At 40.0% G+C, this 24,556-nt stretch overlaps 1 protein-coding gene across 2 annotated transcripts in view; it reads left to right on the top strand.

Moving 5' to 3' along the window:
* Positions 1-67: 67 nt before the first annotated feature.
* The window catches only part of plag1 (pleiomorphic adenoma gene 1), a 35,133-nt gene continuing 10,644 nt past the window's right edge, over positions 68-24,556 (top strand). The window contains exons 1-3 of one of the 2 annotated variants that reach the window (XM_049565810.1): positions 68-200; positions 17,536-17,892; positions 18,098-19,284. In XM_049565810.1, the coding sequence (XP_049421767.1) occupies positions 17,645-17,892; positions 18,098-19,280 (1,431 nt within the window). In that variant the 5' untranslated portion in view covers positions 68-200; positions 17,536-17,644 and the 3' untranslated portion in view covers positions 19,281-19,284. Of the gene's footprint in view, positions 201-17,535; positions 17,893-18,097; positions 24,256-24,556 lie in introns of those variants that run through there. The other variant, XM_049565809.1, reaches the window with a different exon arrangement.

The following is a 24,556-nucleotide window of genomic DNA, read 5'->3' as shown; positions in this document are numbered from 1 at the left end:
CGGGACTTTAAATGGGCGTGGTTAAATCATAGTGCGGTTGCATCGCAGCGCATACACAATGGCTGCTCGAAAGAGGGGAAAGCAAACAATTTTCAGGCCCGCCGCGTCTAGCAAAAAATATGAGAAAAAAATTATTAAAAATTCGGAAAATAGTTGAAAGTGAAGAAAACCCCAACAGAAAGAATGTTAAAGCGACCAGGGTAAGTTTGATGTAAATTAAGTCAACGGTTACACAGTTCTTGAATTAAAATATCGGGGTTATTTAAATTATGAGAGAGGGGTGAGCTGGGGAAAAAAGTTTGTGTTAATCAGCACCCAGTTTGAGAGCATAGAGAAAACCAGAGGAAGGCACACGTTTTGATTTTTTTTAAATAAATTATGTCACTGGTGATATAGTGTCACGGTGCGTGCACACGAACATTAAAGACCACAGGAACCAGTAGAATATACAAGTTGAGTAAAGTTTTTTTTTTTTTTTTTTTTTTTTTTTTAAAATAAATATGATACCAACGGCAGTGCGATGGAACAGGCGCACTTGGATTCAGCAATAATGCCACTTTTCCAGCTTTCTGCATTCACATTTAGTTTTGCCTCACATACACACTTCATCATGAGCGGTGTCAACATTATATCCTTATCGATTTCAAGCATCTCTCTTCCAAAACTATGACGCCAAATGCAACCATTTAGTGGCTACGGTGACATTTTGTCATGTTTGTTTTTAGGCTATATACCATTTTCACCCATCGCAGATATTGATCACGGTGTCATACGGATGACAGTTCGGCTATGACCCTCTGTAAGGCTACGCTGTACAAAAGAAACGGCAAGACATTGCTCGTCAATAAAGTAGCAAAATGGAGGGAGAACCTAAGGCAAACTAATTATGCAATGATTAAGATTTGCCTATGCAGCTTGCATCCCGACTTGCCATACATAGCTTCTTTTAAGACCAAAAGTCAACTTGTGAGTTTGACTGCTGCGGCAGGTTGCACTGTGCACATTACTAATTTGTATTTCCATAATATGATCCTGTAGCTACCGCTGATATCACAGCGTGCAGGACAGCCTGTCATGTGTAGCATTAAGCTGGTGGCTCTGGAGGCTTTGATGAACTGGAATTCAGAAGCATCTTCCATCCCTGATTTGGTGTTGAGTTGAAATGGCCAGTGTATTGGTGTCGGTGGAAAAAAGCTGATTTTGAAACAGTTGATGAGAGGAAGTTGGCTCAAGACTCTGTTTACACCTGTGCTTTACCTTAAACCAGACTAAACTCTGCATCTGTTAGCAAATTATTGTTCTGTAACTGACATGATTTGGCTCTGGTCTTTTATACACCGAATTGTTGATGATATTGTAAGCCTAGCTTGCATGTATTATTCATCAATACAGTTTAGTCCTGATTTATGATGCTAATGTAAAAGAGAAAGCTGCATTTTTTTTTATTCAGGTGTTTACGGCTTGCTTCACATGAGACTTTAATGTTGCTTGTAGTTGAGGCTAGAAGGTCAATTTATTCTTTCCCGTATGAAAAGATTAGAAGGAACAATGATGACACAAGTCTTGCATAGGTCTAACTTCCCTACTGCTCATCAGTTCTCCCATCTTAAAGCCTTGTTGAGCATGCCTTGGTTGTATATGTTTAAATAAATTAAATGTTTTCATGATTACACATTAAATTATTTGCTACAGATGGTTTGAAGGCAATATAATTAATTCAGGCTACTTTTGAAAAGCCTGCACTACTCCTCATTCCTTCTGGTTTATTTTTATATAAATGCAACTAGTCTAAAGCAGTTTTATTTTTTTGTCCTGAGGGCAGTAATGAAGCTGTGATGTTTAATGTGCAATATAATCCTAATGCTGTCAACATGTGTTTTGAGTTGAAATGTGTAAAGCTAAATGATAGGTCAATCTCTCCCCAAATTTTGGTCTTATCATGTACTTGTTGTCTCCAAAATGAATCTAAACAAGCTTATATTGTTGTAACTTTAAGATACAGTACAACGTTGCTTAAAATTTTAACAGAATAATTAGAATTTGGAAAATATTTAAGATTTGTGTTTTTTATCTCTACTAATGCAATGGTATATTTAATACATACAGTTAAGACAAGCAGTTAATGGTACCAAGTCCTATATTATTATTATCATTATTATTATTACTATTACTCAAAGTTATTTAAAAACAGAAAACAATTACTTTTTACTTATAATATATGAATCAAAAAATCATATTATTATAAAATGCTCTTTAAATTTTCAAACACTCCTAAGTCTTAATTATTGCAATAATAGTAGGTTGTTAACAGTGTAGATATTTGCAATAATTGAGCTTTTTTCAGTTAAAAAATGCATAAATCACATCAGACACAAGTTCTTGTAAAAAGCATTTAAATAGGGCAAGGCTTGAGGATTGATTTCTAACAACTCTCATGCTTTAATGGTACAGAACATTGTCAAGGAAATTACAGAATTATCAGTCTTTATCACAGTCGCAATGAGGCAATGTGCTGCGTGGATAATTAAAATTTAAAACTTTGTACAGGTGATGTAGGATTGTTTTATATATATATTTGATGGATATCCCACATGAGAGCAGATCATCTAAACTTTTGCTGACTGGTAATTCTCCAGGTGGGAATATTTTGTCTTGTGTGAATTTTTAAAAATAACATAATGTGAGATTGTGTGATGGCAAATGTGATCTATCTGTTTTTGTTGCTCTCTGCTGGATATCTCTAGTGTTTGTTTAGCACAGTTTCATCTATTTGTGCTCTATTACATGAAATGTTTCTTTAAAAACTTGGTTAGTTTGAGGCAGGAGCCAAAGACTTTTCTGTTTGAAATACATGATTAGATGTAAGCTAACACATTTTTCTTCCTTTGTCCTCATATGGAATCCTACAAATCGTTTACCAGGGGTTTCTAGACTAATACTAAAACAAGGCTGACAGGGACAGATTCTTTAGGCTGTACTGGGAGCTGGTGAAAGGAGCTAAGGTGTAAAAGCTTTATGGAAAAAGCATTCTACATAATGGAGGTACGTGGAAGTTGGTTCGACTGTAGAGGTATTACAGGTTTTGAATATAGCATCTCTGGCAGCCGTTTTTAAAATGTTCAGCCGGTGGTGGCAGCAGTAGGATGGAGTGATCAGTGTTAGGGTGAAATCCAGTGATGTGTTCACTCTCATCAGTCTGTCATGGAGGTCTCCATGTCATCATTTCCTGCTTGAAAGGCATGTCTGATAAGGGTGAAGGAAAAAAGTGATACAGCATTGTATTGCAATATTTTTGTGTGACATCATCATATCGTCACACAGTCCCAAGTATCAAGTTTTTAAACAAAAATAATTAATATTATAAATACAAATTAAACTTTAGGTAGCCTACTAGCATAATGTAATCAATTGCTTTTTCAGTCCACTAGATACATTTTGCTGCTGCAAAAAATTGCTGACGTGATATGAACATACTGAAAACCTAATCTTAAAAAAAAACAAAACAAAACAAAAAAAAAAACTTAAAATCTAAAAACAGACGTTGACGAAGTTTTCCTTTGGGGACATAATTTACAGTTGAAAAAAGGTGATAAATCACAATATATTGAAACATATTTTATCACAATACTCAGCATATTGCAGTAAACTCATAATCGCAATAATATAAGTATTGTGATAATATTGTATTGTAGATCCTCTGATGATTTCAACCCTAATGACTGACCCACCTGCGGCAGGGTTTAGCTGGATGACCCTGCACAGAGATATAAGAGAAATTCTATGTGATGATCATTACAAGTGTATCATCATTACAAATACCAAGCAACTGTGTAGTAGTGTCAGATAAGATTGCTCTAACGAAACTACATGGACCATATCTGTTTTTTTAATATGCTGTAGCTCATTTACTTCAAATAGGAAAACTTAACATCTTTGGTATTAATAGTAGTATCCATAGTATTACCAAATTTAATACCTCTGTATTATTACCTGCATATACCTGCATTACCTGTATGTATGTACGTATGTTTGTATGTATGTATGTATGTATGTATGTCAAATGTAGCCTACATTTAATCAATCCAATGCAGCATTACCATACCAGTATACAGGGGTGTAAATACTAAACAGGGACTAAACAATTTTGCACCTTTAGGGTTTGTTCTGTACTTATCAGAGGAGGGGAGTGGCTAGGGTGTGCCTTTGGTTGTTGTTGTTGTTGTTGCTGTTGTTGTTGTTTTGACCTTCCTTGAAGCTACAATTATTTTTCCTTGAGCCTCTGTGACTGGCAGAAAATGCATGAACCACCACCCTCCACCATGAATTATTCTATTTTCAAAACTTACTCTTTGATGTTTGAAAGTTAAAAGCTGAGGATGAAATTTTGGAGTTGAAAAAGCCTCTGTTTTTCACCCTTGTCGTGCATGCTGGTTAGTTTGTGCAAACTGTTTATTTTTGGCCAAACTTTCAGTGAAACGTAGAATGAAGTGATCTGATGAATATATCACCATTTTAAGCTCAGATTTGGTTATGTTTTTTTTTTTTCAGATGGAAGAGTTCATCGTACATGATGTGTCCAAGGACCATCAGAAGTTTGAAAATCCAATGATAATTTCATTTCTGTTTTTACAGTTTCTGAGTGTGATAAATGGGGAAATTTTTGGCATTTTTTAAAAGAAAACACACTTTCTTTAAAATTGGTGATAAAATAAAAGCAAAATGCAGCCATTCAAAGTTGTATGCTCTTCCCTTAAGACAAACTAAAAAACATAAGTCCCTCCCTTTTGACATGCCTTCATATTATTATACCACCCCCTTCCCCCCTCATAAATGACAAATAGTCCCCAAGGGATGAGAGAGGCCTCTAAGAGCTTCTAGTTATTTTTTATACAAAGTTTAGTCATTCAACTGATTTATTCAGACAGTTTTAATTTAGTTGTGGCACTAATTAATAAGAATTTTTTTAAAAAAAAACTTTATATTTCAGGCTTTTTACATCTCCCCACAACAACACCCCTGAGTACATAACATGCATATAAATAAACAAATAAGTAGCCTCAATAAATATATGCATGTGTTTGTATGTATTTAGTATGGTTCTAGTTTTAGTTTAATTTGATTTAATTTTACTCTTTGCTCTGACAGAAATAAAACAACAAAAAAACCACTGGAGACCTGGTGTTTATAGCACTGTGTGTGTGTGTGTGTGTGTGTGTGTGTGTGTGTGTGTGTGTGTGTGTGTGTGTGTGTGTGTGTGCTACAGCACTAGGCTGTAATGATAATATATACTGGGAGGACATATTCAGATATGCTCAGACTGTCCCTTCCGATATATTGATTGTGAACAACTGAAATCATTTTAAATATAACTTTAAACATGGTTAGAATGAGGAGATTCTTTGCTTTCAAATAATATCAGGATTGTTTTCGTAGTTAAAGGCGCTGTATGTAAGAATGTGGCCAAAACAGTTACTGCACTCAAATTCAAAATACTGCCGCGAGATTTCTTACATATAGCTCCTTTTAAAATATTTAGCAAAATATGTTGCATTACGTAAATATTGTCACTAGGTCATGATTTAGAGGGAAAGGCCTTCAAAGTTTGCAGTACAGTTGCTGTAAAGATACATGACAGATCCCATTGGCCTTACAAATAAGGAGTGCATCCTACAGCCTACTCTGGGGAATGGTCCCAGGGTGAAAAATACAAAGATAGGCTTGGAGATACTTTTATTTTGTAGACAACAAGGTAATGAAAACAAGCATACTCAACAGCACAGTGTAGGAAGACAAGAAAATATCAAACTGTAGTCTGTTTGATGAATGAAAGAAGCATACAGTTAGCAATGGACTTCACATGACATTATTTGCAACTTGGATTCATTTAATGAAAAATTGTTTTGATTCTTTTGATTGGTGAACCCTTACAGACTAACAGAATAGAAATAATTAAGGATTGGACACAATCAGACTTAAAGACTGCTTCAGAGGTAGGGAGTCAGCACTTTTTCTTTGTCTATCTGGTTTATAATGTCAGTAAATCTGAAGGAATTCTTTGGTGCTCATGGTTTCCATAAAATAAACTGAATGTTTGAATTGTTGACAATCTAAATAAGCTGTGTAGAATGTCCAGATTGAAAAAAGTTTGCTTTGTTACTATGACATTAACCCTTTAGTCATAATTTCAGGGAGACAGAGATGGAGGTAGGGAGAGTGGTGCAGAGTAGGACCACTGTGCAGCTGTCAAATGTTTTCAGCTTGTCGTCCTTTACAAGCTTTAAAATGTATTTATCAAATGAATTTGGTGATGAAAGTTTCATATACTGAAAGCTGCTGTCATGATTAAACTTAACAAACTGGCATTATTATTATTATTATTATTATTATTATTATTATTATTATTATTGTTATTATTATTATTACTGGGTATAGTATTATATTGTTTTTTGCATGTAGTTTGTGCATGTGGTGGTGTTGTTCCCCAGCAAAGGCCGTTGCTCAACTGGTGCATGCGTACAATCAATGTCAAACACTGCATTGTCTCTGTTTCGTTACCGTCAAATGTATTAGGCTAAAAAGTGGGAAAAGAAGAATGTAATATGAGTGCTGCATAAGCTATATCACTGTCAATGTTGATAGTATGTCGGAAAAATGTCAAATAAAAAGGTATAGTAGCCTGTAGACCTGGTATCTTACATAAAAAAGAGTCACAATATGTCATCATAAAGTCAGAGTGTTTGCTCTTCACCTGTGTAGTCCACTATTGTATGCTAAAATGGGCCCCAGTCAACATTTTTGTTTCAAAATGCTCTTAAATGGTCACTTTAGCTGTTAAGTTTCTAAAAAAAATCTCCTGCAGGAATCACTGAATGTTGAATAACTGATTACAGTCCTATACCAACCACATGAGCTACAGCCTCCAAATCATACAGTTGAATCAACACCTCTAAAACAGTTTCAACACAAACTAAACAGTACAGCCTTCATGAATTAGAAGGTATTAGATGTACCTAATGAACTGGCAACTGAGAATACGTCTAGCTTTAGTATCCTTGTATCACCAGTATGAAATACAATAGACTCTGTTATGTGGAGCTTTGGTCAACTCAGAAAGCAGCCTCACTGCTTTATGACTGCTCTATGTTGCTTTGTAATCAAGGCTGAAAGAAAATTTGTTGCTGTTGAGCCACTGTTGCACTCTGTAATGTATACTGCCTGTCTGTTGCTTTTTCAATCCACAGTTATAGCCCAGTTCAGACCAATGATTCCTGATGAGACAAAACCACTGTAGAATTCTGCAGAGAAAAGTTGCAGCGGTGTGAACTGGCTGGCCTGGGCTCAACTTGGGCCAGCTGATGGTGTCACCTGAAACTAAGCTACTAAAGCAACTAAATCACCAGCAGCTGGTTTAAGAACATAAAGCATGTCACCTGTTTCAATAACCAATGAGCTTGTAGTGAAGTCTGCTGGTCAAGTCAAAATTACCGCAGATGGCATATTCACTTGCTGCAGCTGGTTCTCTGTCACCGCCGTGCCCTCTGTTCCCATCCTCACGGTGTGCCGGTGTCGGATGGTGGGCCGCTGATGCTGCTCACTTTATCTGCTTTTGCCCTGCCCACACATACACACATTGTCACTGACTGATTAATTGGCGCTGGTTATTCATGTTATTGTGGCATATTGATTATAAATACTGTTCATCTGATGTTCATTTTGTTTATGTTTTCACCATTTCATTACGATTATAAATGCAGCTGTAGCCAGCATCTCACTATCACTATCCTCATTCATATTTTAGGAAATTACAAATTATATTCAGCCACAAAATAAGCTTGAAAAGCTGGAAATCAGAACAGATGTACAGAGAGTTGTTACACAGAGATGATACACTCTCTCATCTAGTTGCATTGGTGTGAACCAGCAGGTTCTTAGAATGTTGCAGAACAGTGCATTGCAAGTAGCTGCAAGTTTCATTCCATCTTGTCACAATTCTTTGGTCTGAACGGGGCTTAAGACTCTTTTTTTATGTTAGGCAGCAACAGGAGAGGTACCCTTAGACCCGAAAATATGGTTACTTCTTTTTTTATATCTGTTAGTTAACTTGGTGCTGACTTATTTGGAACAATTTTTAAGCACTGCTTAGTGGAGATGGACAGAATTTGTGGCTAAATTGACATAGCATCACAAAGGAAAAAGGGCAAAAATCATAGTGTCCAACCTGATCTCATGATTCTATCACTGCCAATCAGAACTGGAGCCAATACATACAGGTGACTACTGCAGAGTCATTTTTTTTTTCTGGGAATGAATGTTGATTGTAATCTGTCTTACCAAAGACAAAAGCCATATGTTAGTGGGTGTTAGTGGGGTTTTTGTCCAGTGGGAAAGGGGCTTTAGTCAGAGATTTGTGATTCAGTGCTAACTCCCGGTTTGATGAAAAAGTCTCCCTCAGTACTTTTTTTTTTTTTTTTTTTTTTTTTTTACAATTTTCATCAGAGTCTTGCAAGAATCTTGTAAATACATCAGCTTTATCAAATATGCTGAACTGCTTGAAGTGCGACATTTAGGGACAATAGGGGGTAGAGAAAGTCCTTTTTATGGGCCAAGCTGCAGTCTGAACAGATGAGTTTTCAGTCTGTGACGGAATATATGTAGAGTTTCTGTTGTTCCAATGTCAACAGGGAGCTCGTTCCACCATTGTGTGCAAACAGTCATAACTTTGTTGAGCTATAACAGGGCCCCCTTGTAGTGAGGGAGTAGCAAGCTGATAATCAAATTGATTTCCTTCCTGGAAGGAAGAGCACCTCGTTCTTGTTGAGGTTGAGCTTCAGGTGGTGTGCAGACATCCACTGAGAGATTACAGCCAGATACGCAGAAATTCATGCTGTCCCCTGGGTTTCAGACTGGGGAAAAAGACAGGATCAGTTGAGTGTCATCTGCATAGCGGTTATAGTAAAAACCATGGGAGTGAAAAACAGAGCTAAGTGAGTTGGCGTAAAGAGGAGGAGGCCCACAGCAGAACCCCGAGACACCTCATTATCAAGAGTACAAGGTTCAAACACAGATTTTCTTACCCTGAAATTCAGTAGATGGTATTCTCCCTAAACAGTGTGCCTTGTGCCATGACCTGACTCACTTGTGACATTAAGATATGTAGGAGACCACCAAATGATGAGACCTCCTTTGGTTTTTAATAAATGTGAAACATGCAAAAGCCCTTTATGTCATCACTGACAGATATTTCATAATGTTAAAGGAATAAGAATGTGCTTGTGACATTAATTTGAAATAGGCATGGAAATATGGAAAAAGCATACCCACAGAACAGTCTTTTTTTAAAACCTCTTAAGAAAAATTAAACAAGAAAGAACTGGTTAACACAAGCCGATCAGCACACACACACAAAGGAAGAGATAATATACCATACAAACATACAAATAAACATAACAATACAGAAAAGAAATTTAAAAGAATATAGCCACAAGGAGCAGTTCTGGGTTCAAGCCCTGCCTTGGCCAATATATAGAAGCAGCTCAGTTGCCTAAAATTAAAGTTGCAAGGAACAGAGAGTGGGTTTCAAGCTTCAAAGTCACTTCAGCCTGTTAAATTCTGTTTGAGGAAGGAGTGACACTAATCACACACTTGTCCCACCATCACAAAGCATGCACACAAGCATTTCAATAATAGCACACTCAAAGTCCCGCCATGTGTTCCCCAATATTTGAATTGAACTAAACTTGGTCAGTCCATTCAGATGTTTATACTGGATTTGTCAGGGCCGGACTGGGACAAAAATTCAGGCCGGGAGTCATACATCCATCCAGGCAACCCAATCCACACATTACATGTTCACACACGTGCATGTGCACACGGACACATATATGGGCTAAGTAATCACCAAAGCTCATTATTCCAGACTGACAGTCACACAACAACTCTATTAAACACAACTGTAACAGCAACCCTACTCATAGTCCTCCAGTCTATGGAGGGCTGGTGAAGTTTTAGAGTCCTCACATCCCTTGCGGAGATCGGTGGGGGGAGCAGATAGCACACCTAATGGCAGACGATGCCCCAGACTAACGTCCAAGAACACAAAATTGAATCCACAAAATATCTCCATACTGCTCATCCATAGTGATCCAAGTGTGCTGCAGCCGCGACATAAAAAGCTGTTTGGAAAATCATATGAACTCTGTTTTTAGCCTCACTGTAGTCTGTAGCTGCTTTTCTGTGCTCCACGTTCACGTGTGCGTACTCAGGGTGATCAGTGATGCACGGTCTCCGAAGAGCAGCAGTCTCATCAGTACTGATGTCCAGATTCTCAAGTGCAGGCATCACCAATTCCCAGTCTGAGCAGCAAAGACATTCCTCACCCGTTGGCATTGCTTTGCATTTGAAACAGCTACACCACCAGGTTTCCAGTGCTCGACTCCGGTATTCTGCAGCTGGCTGAGGGTTAGGCTCATGAGCTGTGGCGGCTGCTTCGTCCAGTAGCCTGAGTTCTGTCCGTATACTCGGGCTCAAACAAGTACGGCTCACAAAGAAATGCTGTTCCTCCTCAATTTCAAAGTCTTCAGACATATTGGGCTGTCCTTTGCTTAAAGACCATAGTGCAAATTATCTTTTAGCTACTGTGACAAATGCTGACAAGCACCTCACCTTTCTGACAGTGGACAGGCTCTCTGCCAGCGGGCACGGCCACCTGCGCTGCAGAGCGCACCTTAAAAATAATAATAATTAAAAAAAGACAGGCAGGTCAGAGCAGACCACTTGCGGGCCAGGCCCCCGGGGAACTCCCCGGTTCTCCCGGGATGTGTCCACTGAGGTTAATCAGGATTGATCAAAGAAAAGTGGCCTATTTCTTCTAAACCCCGCCCTGTGTGAAGAGTTTTTTTTGTTTGCTTTTTTTAATAAAAAACTGTCATGTTTTTTGATCAGTCCTGCTCAGTTGTTGTAGGATTGTGCATCTCAGTCCTACAAGACTGCAAACCAAATTTAATGTTGATAGAATCGAAATCCAAAAAAGTGTATTCATATTGGTCTTTTTCATATCATGCAAATTAGCAAAGATCTTCATGATGGCCTTAACTGTCCCAGATTTCAAGTCAGTCAGACTCATGGTGTGAGGGGTGTGTGTGTTTCATGTCTCTAGCTTATTCCAGGTCACAGTATTTTGAACAAAGGCATAATGTAGCATATAATTCTAATTAGGCCACGCCCACATGTACCAATCATTATGACTTTTCAGATTTTGGTTAGCACTTGCCCCAAAAGCATGTGTACCAGACTTGGTGTACTTGAGGTACATGTTTGTGACATTTGAGGTGCCCCTGATGGGTCAGGCTCAAAATGCTTTGGTGCACCTCTTCTCCAACATGTACTGAGGATATCTACTAAGATTTAAATGACTGAAAAAAATCATTAATGAGATATGACCAAGTGCCAAGCCCTGCCCTTTACAAGATTTTTTTTATTTTATTTATGGCAGCCATGTTTTTTAGACTTATCTTACTCATGGGTCCTGACAATTCATTTTTGTCCTCTGTGGAGGACATTAGTCTAACTAGTGTAACACAAGTATTCTTTATGCTATCCATTTGGGTCAAATTGTGTTCTGAAGAGGACATTCAGGGCTTTCTAATGATGTAGACATTATGTGGGTGGGGTTAATAGGGCAAACACACACCCTTTTCAAAATGGCTGCCATTACGTTTTTCTCGTTTTTTGCTGCCAGAGTGGTAATTGATCATTTTCTGGCAGAAGGTATGATTATTTTGTTAATATTTAATTAGTTTCCTGAATATAAGGGTCTTAACTTTAATTTAGAAAGATTTCAGAAATCCAGAGTAATTTTAACCTTTTCAAAATACACCTTTTATTCAATGTCGTCTATAGAGGACATCAGGACTTAGTACCCTGTCTTTTAACCAGTTTCCATGATTCAGCAGGCAGAAGGCCATTAAGGGGAATGACCTTTTTTTTCTCATAATTTCTAATACATTTTAAAGGTTAGTCAGTGTGAAAGCAGAAATTTGGCCTGGAGTGAGACTCTGAAGTAATGTGTATGCAAGAATTTGGAGGTTTATTGGAAAATAAGAACACTTTAGGTGAACATACATTCCCATGCATCTATGGTAGGATACTACCTAAAAGAAGGATTTTGAGAAACTTCTTGCTCTGTTTCCTTTAAACAATAACAATTCTTGCTGAGAGTGTATTCACATATACAATAGTATCTATAAAGCTTCACTCCACTGTTCTTTGCCCTTCTTAGGCCACCACATACAATAAAGTTTACCTGGTCTTTGGGGTCTGTCAAATAGGGGTCATGGGTCAAACTATGGGGCTCCATATCACTTCTTATTGCCTGGGCAAGTGTTAAATGACTACATAGCAAGCATTACACCTTATCACATCATAGATAGTGAGGGGTGAGTGCAGTTGGACCACTAGGCCCTTAAACCCAGTGGTACAGGGTACCAATCCTGCACCCTGACTGCAACGTCAGGCCCATTGGTATAGCTATTAAGAATACACTCTATCTTGCTACAACTATCCATCATAGTATAAAGCATTGAAGACAGCCACATACTAATTCCAGGGGAGTAAAAGTCCTTTGTAGCTCATATATTTAGAGATAAAGCATAAAATACCCCATAGTCCCATTGTAACTCAATTGAAACTCATTTACTAACTGTGGAAATTTAAGACCCGACTAAGTCCCAATGTCCTCTACAGAGGACATGTGATAAAAAATAAATAAATAATTTTTTTTTTTTTTTTTTTTTTTTGATGCAAAATGTTTCTTTCAAGTCTAATACTTAAATTACATAAAACAAATCTTGATATCAAAACTTTTTCTTCTGGGTCCCAGGAGGTTATTGTAGAAATGTGTGTCTCACTCCTACAAGGCTGTGTAGCAAATTTGGTGTTGATTGATTTAAAATTAAGAAAAGTCTATAAATTTGACTGCTTTTGAGCAAATGAACAAAAAATCCATTATGCCGGATTCTTGTGGTCTAAGAGACGTTTTTGTAGAGCACAATGAGATGAAAATGCGTGTCAGATTAGTTGGACTTACTCTGTGAGGGGTATGGCCTTTCAAAAATCACATTTTTGGCCTCCATGTGGCCAGTAATTTCTAGTTAGTGGGCTGAGTTTCATGTTTGTAGCTCATTTCAGCTTACAGCAATTTTGAGTTAGCACAATAGTTCTGTGCCTCAGGAGCTTGAACCCCAAATAACACTACAAATAGCAATCCCAGATTCAATCCCTTATCCCAGTTTATTTTCACTTTTCACTTCCATATATTTTAACATTTGAGGTCTTATTTTTTTCAGTTGTATGTTTTATCTTTTCAGATTCATATCTTATTTTTTACAATTTCAAATCTTATTTTTTCACTTTCAAATCTTTTTTTCACTTTCAGATCTTTTTTTTTCAGTTTCAAATCTGTTTTTTGAGTTTCAGACTTTTGACCCTGATGTGGCATGGGGGGGGGCGTGGCATCAACTGAGAGGGGTGTGGAATCATGAGTGACAGTGCCTTCAGGGAATGTAGGAACTAAAAAAATTCTGACTCTTACATATACCATATTCATGTGACTGGCAGTGTAAAAATTGATGCCAGTGACAAACTTCCATTTAGAAATCTGTTTTAGACAGTACTGAGCACCAATTGCGGTATAAGAGCGATAAATTATGCCAGATTTTGCAGATCAACAACCACATTTTAAGTGCCAATATGTCCGATTTCCACATAGCACTGTGAACGCAGCATGGTGTCCGTTTTGCTTGCGATGATGGCATCCAGTCGGTTGGGTCAATCTGCTGGAGCCCATACATCCAGCACACAGGTGAGAAATGTTAACTAAGCTTTGGGAAATCATAACAAGTATTAAGGGGTCGTTTTTGTGACAACATACATTTTCACAGCTCCGTCATGGCCCTGTTGATGCTTCCAAATCCAGACGTGTCCCCTGGATGAAACCTTTGAGCTCCATCATCACGGCCCTGTTGATGCTTCCTCATCCAGGAAACAATCCTAAAACACCTCCCTACTCACCTGGTGCCACAAAAATCACCTGGAGCCAGATCAGGTGAGTAGGAAGGTGTTTTAAGATTGTTTCCTTTTCCCCAAGCTCAAAAGTTTCATCCAGGGGACACATTTACTGGATGAGGAAGCATCAACAGGGCCGTGATGATGGAGCTGTGGACAATCACACTTTCCAGCTCTGACAAATTCGCCACTTAAAAGACGTCACAAAAAAAGTATGTTGTCACATAAACGACCCCTTAATATTTGTTATGATTTCCCAAAACTTAGTTAACATTTCTCACCTGTGTGCTGGATGAATGGGCTCCAGCAGATTGACCCGACCGACTGGGACGCCATCATCGCAAGCAAAACGGACACTACGCTGTGTTCACAGTGCTATGTGGAAATCGGACATATCAGCACTTACAATGTGGCTATTGATCTGCAAAATCTGGCATAATTTATCGCTCTTAAAACAGATTTCTAAATAGAAGTTTGCCACTGGCATCAATTTTTACACTGCCAGTCACATGAATATGGTGTATATAAGTGTTGAGTCAGATTTTTTTTAGTTCCTACGTTCCCTGAAGGCAGTGTCACTCGTGATTCCACACCCCTCTCAGTTGATGCCACGCCCCCCACGCCACATCAGGGTCAAAAGTCTGAAACTCAAAAAACAGATTTGAAACTGAAAAAAAAAGATCTGAAAGTGAAAAAAAGATTTGAAAGTGAAAAAATAAGATTTGAAACTGTAAAAAATAAGATCTGAATCTGAAAAGATGAAACATGCAACTGAAAAAAATTAGACCTCAAATGTTAAAATATATATGGAAGTGAAAAGTGAAAATAAATTATTCATTCAAAAGAATTACCGAAGTGAATCAAAATTATATTTAACCTGAAAAAACATTTCATATACTTCTTTTTAATTTGAATACATTGTTGTTGTTTTTCAAAATTCAAGCTCAACACATGAATTTTCAGTTTCAAATTTTATTTTTTCAAGTACAAAACATTTGACCCTAATGTAGCTCCATAAAAATCTGCCCAAAAAATTTTGGGCTTCACAAGGCTGAGCAAAGTCATTTCAGCTTGTTTAAAGGGATACGTTGTATCAGAACAATGTGGATAGTATGTATAAATAAACTGTGGTAAACTTTCCTCCATCTAACCAGTGCTGTGATATCCCACCTTGCCACTCGGTGAAACTCCACTGGATGACATAATTTATTTAATTCAGCAGATTTTCACTGACTTGGGCTTGCGCATTTTCATATTGCTGGCCACTCCGGACACAGAGTATAGAAGCAGTCAAGAGACAGACCCACCCCTCTTTCTATCTCAAATTGTTTTACTGTATTGCCCATTTCCAGCCTACAGTATTTTTAGAAACATATTTTAATACAGTGTTAAGATGTAATAGTGAGAGTTTGTGAACAGGAAGTAGGTGCCATACTGTTTCCTGCACGGTGTAGGTGGCTGTGGCTCAGAGGTAGAGCGGGTTGTCCACCAATCGAAAGATCAGTGGTTCGATCCCAGGCTCCTCCAGGCTGCATGTCGAAGTATCCTTGAGCAAGATACTGAACCCCAAATTGCTCCCGATGGCTGTTCCATCGGTGTGTGAGTGTGTTAAAACTGAGTAGCAGGTAGGCCACCAGTGTGTGAATGGGTGAATGTGACTCGTAGTGTAAAGAGCGCTTTGAGTGGTCACTAGATGACTAGAAAGGCGCTATACAAATGCAGGTCCATTACCACGGTGAAAACAGAGGCTGAAAAAACTGAGATCAAACTGTAAAATTGAGCGGCACTGGTTCTGTAACTGAGTTGCCTATTTCTCACCTCAAATGTTTTTAGAAACAGTTTTAGCTTACTGTTTAACCATAATACAAGATTGTTTCTTGCCAGCTGGCTGCCATTGTTTCAAATGGACATGTTTGCATTACATAACCCACCAGCACAAGTGTTTATTGGTCTGGTGTGTGGCACAGTGCATACTGGTAGTTGCAGGTTTTCTACCTCTTGAGCAAAAGTGTCCTTTTTCACTGTTTTTTCTGGTTCTGTAGCACCAATTTCAAAAGTGTTTGCGCCCTTCTACTGCATAGACATCCTAGTTTTATCAGAAGGCCATCTTTCCAGCAGTGAAAATACTTCTTAAATTTTGTCTAAAAAAAGGAGTGTGACCAATCACCCTCCGTATAAGCAGCATTTCCATGAAAGCTATCAAAGCTCTGCCATTTGCCTCCCCTTTATCAGAACTGAATTAAACTTGGTCTGTCAATTCAGAAGTTGCTACAGGATGTATCCACTGATCTCAATCAGGATTGCTGAAAGAAAACTAGAGTTATGGTCTATGTCCTTATAAGTCCCACCCCTTGCAAAGAGGTTTGATAGGTGGCCACCATGTTTTTTTGATTGATCTTGCTCAGTTATAGAGGGATGGTATATCTCAGTCCCACAAAGCAGCAAACTAAGTTTTATACTGATAGACCCAAAATCCAAAAAAGTCTATTCATATAGTTTTTCACATTATGCAAACCTCTAGCAAGAGGCTAGAGGCTTGTGTTTGTAATCCAGCAGGAATCAGAGGAAGGAGCAACATTGTTCCTCTTAATAGAATAGTTGACATACATTAAATCTAGCATATCTTTTTTTGTTTTGGGCACTCAAAGTTCAATTCAGTTTTATTTATACAGCTCAATATCACAAATAACTTAAAGACAAGATTTGAAAAACTACAGGGGCCTGTATTATGAGGCAAGATTCGTTAGCTAGCCAGCTATCTTTAGACTTAAAGCAACATTTTGCAAGACCTGATATTTTTGTGATTTTGCACCCCTACAGTTTAAGTGCGGTACACCACTGTCATAAGTTCTAATTTTGGAGCTGGACCATTCATTAGATGTGCTGTTGGAATATACAAAGTCTACAGTTCAGCTATTCATTGTAAACATACTCTGGACACAGATGGAACAGCAGAATGCCAGGCACAGGGAGAGTGAAACTTAACTACCCACTTCAGCATCTGCTCCTCTCATCCATCGATCCGATCAGCTCTGATTGAATCGACTGTTCAGTCATTCACTCCACAACTCAAACTCCACAAACTGCTGGGGGGGGGGAGCTCATGAAGAGTTTCATGCAGCATTCAGAGAGGCTCCTAATGCTCCTAATTCAGAGAGGTGACACAAAATGAGGTGACACAAAATGATACATACACACACACTCAAACACACAAACAAAACAAAACCAAAACGAAACAAACAAAAAATAAAAGGAAAGTTTTCAACTTAGTACTGCACTTGATGATGGATGGATGTACAATGATGGGTGTGAATGACATAACATGTTTGGTAGTAATTTAACTGTAAGGGAGGAGCTCTGCTGCCTAAAACCAATGCCTCAAACAACAAAAGGTGAGAACATAGCCAAAGTTTGAATGTGCATTTTGAGGTTTTAGTGTCCATACAGATCATCTCCTCTCTCTCTCTTTTTCAGGCCCCTGGGTCCGGCAAGTGTTGAGCACATAAAACTGGATAGAATAACTGCATCAGCACCATTTGGGCACTGCACCCCTGTCCATGTAGCTGGTCAGCCTTAGAGTGCCATGGCCACGGGAACCCAGGGCCACCGTGACCACATTCTGGAGAAAGCCAAGATTGCCCCACCCACAGGGAGGCGCAGGAGAGCAGAGGGGAAGCTGAAAAAGAATTTCCCTTGCCAGGAGTGTCAGAAAGCTTTCAACAGTCTGGAGAAGTTGAAGGTGCACTCGTACTCTCACACAGGAGAAAGACCCTACTGCTGCTCACATCCCGACTGCACCAAGGCTTTTGTCTCCAAATACAAGCTGCTACGGTACAGACAAGCAGCTGCACATAACAGGCTGCATCATGTTGCTTTTCTCTTTACACCTCACTAACATAGTGCTCAGTAGTTATCAGAATGATGTGTTTATGAATACTAGCTCTCAGGTCTTGTGTTTATGTGTAATGTAAAGCATGCCTACTTAAACATGATTGCAACAATTCTGAGTGCTCATAGAATGTGTCTGTGTTCCAAGGCATATGGCAACTCACTCACCAGAAAAAATCCACAAGTGTTCATACTGTGAGAAAATGTTCCACCGCAAGGATCACTTAAAGAATCACCTACACACTCATGACCCATACAAGGAGGCATTCACCTGTCAGGAGTGTGGCAAGAGCTACAACACCAAGCTTGGCTTCAAACGCCACCTTGCCCTCCACGCTGCCAACAGTGGAGACCTCACATGCCAAGTGTGCCTGCAGCCATTCCCCAGCACTGGGGTTCTTCTGGAACACCTCAAAACACATGCTGGCAAGTCCTCTGGTGGAACCAAAGAGAAAAAGCATCGCTGCGAGCATTGTGAGCGGCGATTTTACACCCGTAAAGATGTGCGACGACATATGGTGGTTCATACCGGACGTAAGGACTTCCTTTGTCAGTACTGTGCCCAGCGCTTTGGTAGGAAGGACCACCTGACACGTCACGTGAAAAAGAGCCATGCTCGGGAGCTGCTGAGGGTAAAAACTGAGCCAGCCGATTTGCTGGAGCCCGTAGTCTACAACTTAGCGCCTGGGGGCATCAAGGGCGAGCTCCCGGCAATGTTGACACCAAGGCTGCATCAGCTCAACATGTGCACAGGGCCTGTCCTGGACACAGAGCCTTTTCCCACTCCCACAAATCCCTTTTCTTTTAAGTACCCACTGGGCTCCAACTTTACCTCATACACCGTCTCCTCACAGGAGCGAGAGCAGAATCTAAAGGGAGAACTGGAGACCTACCTGATGGAGCTGCAGAGCAGCATGCCCTCCTCATCCTCTGCAGCCCAAGAACCACAACTCTCCTCCTCAAAACTTGAGTTGGAGCCTCAAGTGGGCTTGGTGGAGGAAGCAAGCGAGGGGGTGTCCATGTCCAAAATGTCCTCACCGATGGCAGCAGCCACCACAGGTGACTCTTTGGCCTCTTCCTCCTCTCTGATGGACTTCTCACAGCTTTTCAATTTCCTGCCACTCAATGGGCCCCCGTACAACCAGGCAGGGGGCAGCGGGGTAGAGGGTGTCACCTATCCACCGAGTGAAGAGCCCACAACTCTTGTCCAGCTGCCTTCCCAGCCTCCCGAAGGCCCAGTGGCCTCAGAGAGTCCACTTCAAAGGCTCCCCTCCTCCTTCATATCCAACCCATCAACCACACTGCCCCGCTTCCACCAAGCTTTTCAGTGATCCAGTATGTACTGCGCTTAGCACACATGCACTCTAACACCAACATTCTGACACACGTGTTGAGCTACACAGCCTCCCCAGCAAGAACCAAAACAACATGCTAGTAAAAGTTTTAAAGATATTAGCACTTCTGGCCATTTATTATGACGACATGAGCAACACACACACACACACACACACACACACACACACACACTTGGCTTCATCAGCTGTGCTACTTTCGGGATGTATTCCTTTCATCTTTTTATTGATGAGTTGCCAAATCTTCACCACAACTTTGTTACTCCCTAATGACATGTTCACATAATACCAATAAATGATCCTCTTGTGTTGTGTGGATATGCAAATACAATATCTAAACTCTAGTTTCTTGCCATTTGCAAGTTTTATAACCTAACATAATCGGTTGCAAATACCAAGAGAATTTACTGTTTCAAAGACCTGCAAGTTTCAATATCCATAAACATTTTGAATCGTAGTGTAGGCTTGTAAAATTCAGCCGTGAGCAGTGCTCATAAATGTCAATACAGCTCAAGTTCTCAGTTTTGGTGCAGCACTGCTCTGTGCACTGCATCGCAGACAAAAACACATCACATACACATTAATGGAGCAAAAACTCCTCACAATAATGTGGACATGAATTAGTCTTTTTGGAAGTTTGAAATTGTTTAAATAGATGAATGCTAATAGTAATTTCATTGCAGTGACATTGATTTATTGATTTTTGTCTGTAACATTGCTGTAATGTATGCGTGTAACAGCTGCATTAGGCAGTTCAATGGTGTCACCTTGTCAGCAGAAGCAGACCTAATGTTCACTCCCCTGGATTACACAACCAGACTTCAAGTCTCCACAAGTTTATTTCCCATACATAGTGAAATTATAGGACACCTACAACTTCCTGCAAATTTAGGGAAAAGCGATAGAAACATTTCAAACATGCTATAGGAATTAAATAAAGTATATGTGAAATCGGCGAAAACATGCAAAAACATCAGTCTGGTCTTTATGTTAAATCTATAAAGCTGAAGTTCATTCACATAGTTATAGGCACAGAGCTGAGTAGTAACTACTGAGCAACTGCATTACAGTTTTACAGTTCATTTTGGTAGTTTGTTGATTTTCTAGTCAAAATGTATGTTATTCTCCAGCTGTGGGGATGTTAAATGAAAGCTGAATGTGTTTTGGAGTTTCTTAGTTAACCCCTAATCCCAAACCAAAGTCAACCAAACACATTACTGATGTTAAGGTAGCATCAGTGTATTTTAACATAGAGACTCAATTAAGACCATTCACCAATTCCGTTCACACAGCATCCTCAGTGGTAGAGTTAAGTTCAGCCATGTATCTGGATTAACAGGCACCAGTTTCCATGTAGAAAACTAAACTGTGACACACCAACACACAGCCATTTACTGTTTATGGGCCTCACCCAGTCAGCTAGCTGAAATGATCCATGTAAAACACCCTCCAGAGTGGAGTTCTCTTTACTACAGGCTCAGTGTGCACTTTGCTGATGGTTTTGAACATGGCTGCTGAAATGTCCCACTCTTCCTGTGCTAGTGTCATTGTGCCTTCTTTATCAGAGTTATAAAAAAGTATTATACGAAACGTCAAACTTCTAAGAAGTGTAGTTAAATCATCTTGCTTGTAACTGCTGACTGACCAATTTTTTTTTTCCATTGTGGATCATATGCAAAGATCTAGAATGCTGATTTTACATCTGCAAGACATTAACTTTTAAGTTTGTATATGCTAGTACCGTTGTATTTTATTTATCATAAAAGGTCACTGCGAGGGTGGTATGCAAAAGTGAACCATTAAAATTCGGAATTATTGGTATGGATATGAGAGCTGAATCTAACACTTGGGCCTCTAGCTTCCCAGCGCGGCGCAGGGTGGCACAGGGTGGCGAACCCCGTGCAGAGCTAGTTTTGAGCAGCGCAACCCGAGGCGCGCTCAGTTTGGTACTTTGGCAGACCGAGGTGCGCTGAGATGGGTGTGGCGGCGCAGCAGGGGGAGGTGTCGACAGATCCAGCTTGGTGCAGTGACAGTTTCGTGCCGAAAGGCTTCGCTGAAGGTGCGCTAAAAGCTCGCCAGCTGAAACCAGGTCTACTGTCAGCGCAGGGGGAGCGCAGCTGGTGTAGGGGAATTTTGGCTGACCAGTGCGCACACGTCACCAAAACCTCACAGGCAGGTTTCCAGCAATACGCAATAAATACAAACGCAATAAATTCCCACAAAAAACACTATTCAATGCAACTATCTGCAATCAGCACATAAATGTATCTCTATATCGACTGTCCCATCACATCTGATGTCAGATCAAAGGGGATTGTCACTGTTTGGCACGTTTGGCACGCGTTATGGAAACCCAACCTGATTTGATTAACATAGCTGCAAACTAATGAGTTCCATCACTCTCAGCCAACCACAAACAGCCACAGCATCAGATACGGAATATATATTCAGCATCTGTCATCTTAGAAAAGTCAAAAGAAAAGAAACAGAGTGAGACTGCGAGAGAGAAAGAGCGCGCATGCACGAGAGAAACGCAACATTGATTTACAATTGTGGTGACCTTCTCCCAGGCTACCTTTGCATCAATAGCCCGTGGAGGTCTGCTCGCAGTTCCGTATATGCGGACACTGCGAGCTTGGACCTCCCGGACCAAAACATCAGTTTCCTCCATGGCAAATTGAGTAAACTCTCATTACGCCTTCGAGCGGCGCATTTAAGGGCTAGGAGAGGGGCTCATTTGATTGGTGTGATGTGAATCGGATGTGTAAAACCCACTCCATGCCTTCCCTCCTCCCTCTTTCCGACTTGCTCAGGTAGGAGGGACGGAGGTGGGAAAGAGGAGTCGCTGCACCAGCACGCACGGTGTGCCAAACTTGCAAAATCCACCTGGCCACACCCAGTTGACGAAGCGCAGGTACGCTGCGCCTCCACCTCGCCTGGTCTGCGAAACTAGAGGCCTTGTTCTTTAAAAAAAAAAAACGCAAAAATGTCTGTAGCTTAATTCATATTCTCACCAGACCCCTTTGGACTGACTTTAAAAAATAACAACCTCTGCCTAGTATTTCACAAATAATAAAGCATATATTCAACTATTCAAATATATCTTAAAGTCCCAGTCAAAAGTCTGGACTCACTTCAAATCTTAGCTCCATGTTAAGTTATCTTGACAGTGTGCTTTTGTCTGCTAACACGTAGCCCATAGAATTTTAGAATACATATCATCAAACATCGCTACACTAAAGAGTTAAAAAAAAATTGTTTTGTTTTTTGAGATGGCTGGTAAACACACCTCTCCACCTCTCAAATTAACAACAGAAAATGCAGTGGAAAGGCCAAGAAGCTGTCTGTGGACTACTTGATGGAGAGTACTTTAATGCTAAATCCCCAAAATATAAAAAATATTTAGAAGATATTTGAGCTAATACACTAAAATAAGCTGCTTATCTGAGAGTAATCTGGAACCAAAGTACACTGTTCACAATGCTAAAAGAAATGGCTACAAGACATTTAGGCCTCTAGTTTCCCGGCGCAGCGCAGGGTGGCACAGGGTGGCAAACCCTGCGCAGAGCTAGTTTTGTGTAGTGCAACCCGAGGCGCGCTCAGTTTGGTACTTTGGCAGACCGAGGTGCGCTGAGATGGGTGTGGCGGCGCAGCAGGGGGAGGTGTTGACAGATCCAGCTTGGTGCAGTGACAGTTTCGTGCCAAAAGGCTTCGCTGAAGGTGCGCTAAAAGCTCGCCAGCTGAAACCAGGTCTACTGTCAGTGCAGGGGGAGTGCAGCCGGTGTAGTGGGAGTTTGGCTGACCAGCAGACAGTGCACACACGCGACCAAAACCTCACAGGCAGGTTTCCAGAATGTCAGGCACATTAACGATGCAATAAATACCCACAAAAACCACTTTTCAATGCAACTATCTGCAATCAGCACATAAATGTATCTCTATATTGACTGTCCCGTCACATCTGATGTCAGATCAAAGGGGATTGGCACCGTTTGGCATGTTTCGCACGCGTAATGGAAACCCAACACGCAGCTGCAAACTATGAGCTCACATCACTCTCAGCCAACCACAAACAGCCACAGCATCAGATAGGGAGTATATATTCAGCATCTGTCATCTTAGAAAAGTCAAAAGAAAAGAAACAGAGTGAGACTGCGAGAGAGAAAGAGAGAGCGCGCGCACATGAGAGAAACGCAACATTGATTTACAATTGCGGTGACCTCCTCCAGGCTACCTTTGCATCATCAGCCTGTGGAAGTCCCAGACCAAAACATCAGTTTCCTCCTGGGAGAAGTTTGGCCGTCTGACGCTGCTGCGCTGTTCTGCCATGGCGAATTCAGTAAACTCTAATTAGGCCTTCGCATGGCGCATTTAAGGGCTAGGAGAGGGGCACATTTGATTGGTGTGATGTGAATCGGCCGTGTAAAACCCACTCCAAGCCTTCTCTCCTCCCTCTTTCCAACTTGCGCAGGTAGGAGGGACGGAGGTGGGAAAGAGGAGTCGCTGCGCCAGCGCGCATGGTATGCCAAACTTGCAAATCTGCCTGGCCACACCCAGTTGGCGAAGTGCAGGTGCGCTGCGCCTCCACCTCGCCTGGTCTGCAAAACTAGAGGCCTTAGTCACTTCTGTCAGTCTGCTTTTTGATTTCTTATTTCCATGAAGTAGAAATTACAAAATAATATTTTTTTAAATTCCAAATGCATATTTTAAATGCATATATTAGTAATAATTCCCATTCCCGAGTAGAAGTATAAAATATGCAGTATATGTGTGAATATGTATTCATGTTGGACAATATAGAACTCCTCATAGTCCATGAAGTCAATAAAACATTTTGTAATACTCCAAATATTGCTGCTATTGAGTAATTTAGCCAAACTATTCAGAATCTTTTAAGAAAATCTTTTTATGGGTGACTGTGCCATAGGGGTGTAATGTTACACAAAATCACGGTTCGGTACGTACCTCGGTACACAAGTCACGGTTCGTTTTTTTTTCGGTACAGTAATGAAAAAAATAGACAATTATTAAATATCTTTTACATATTGGTAACCTTATTTAAACATACCACCACAGCAGTTAACTCTTTTTACCCAATTTTTGAATGAAATAAATATATATAAAACCCTGCTTTTTCACATTGTTTGAATGAAAATAGAAATATAAAAGTGAAAAATAAAATCCTGCTGTTTTTTTAACACATTTTTTGAATAAAAAATATAAATATAAATTTCTGCTTAAACAGTTTTACTCAA

The sequence above is a fragment of the Epinephelus fuscoguttatus genome, linkage group LG21 (assembly GCF_011397635.1).
Source record: "Epinephelus fuscoguttatus linkage group LG21, E.fuscoguttatus.final_Chr_v1".
Lineage (NCBI taxonomy): Eukaryota > Metazoa > Chordata > Actinopteri > Perciformes > Serranidae > Epinephelus > Epinephelus fuscoguttatus.
This window is presented reverse-complemented; position numbering and strand designations above follow the sequence as displayed.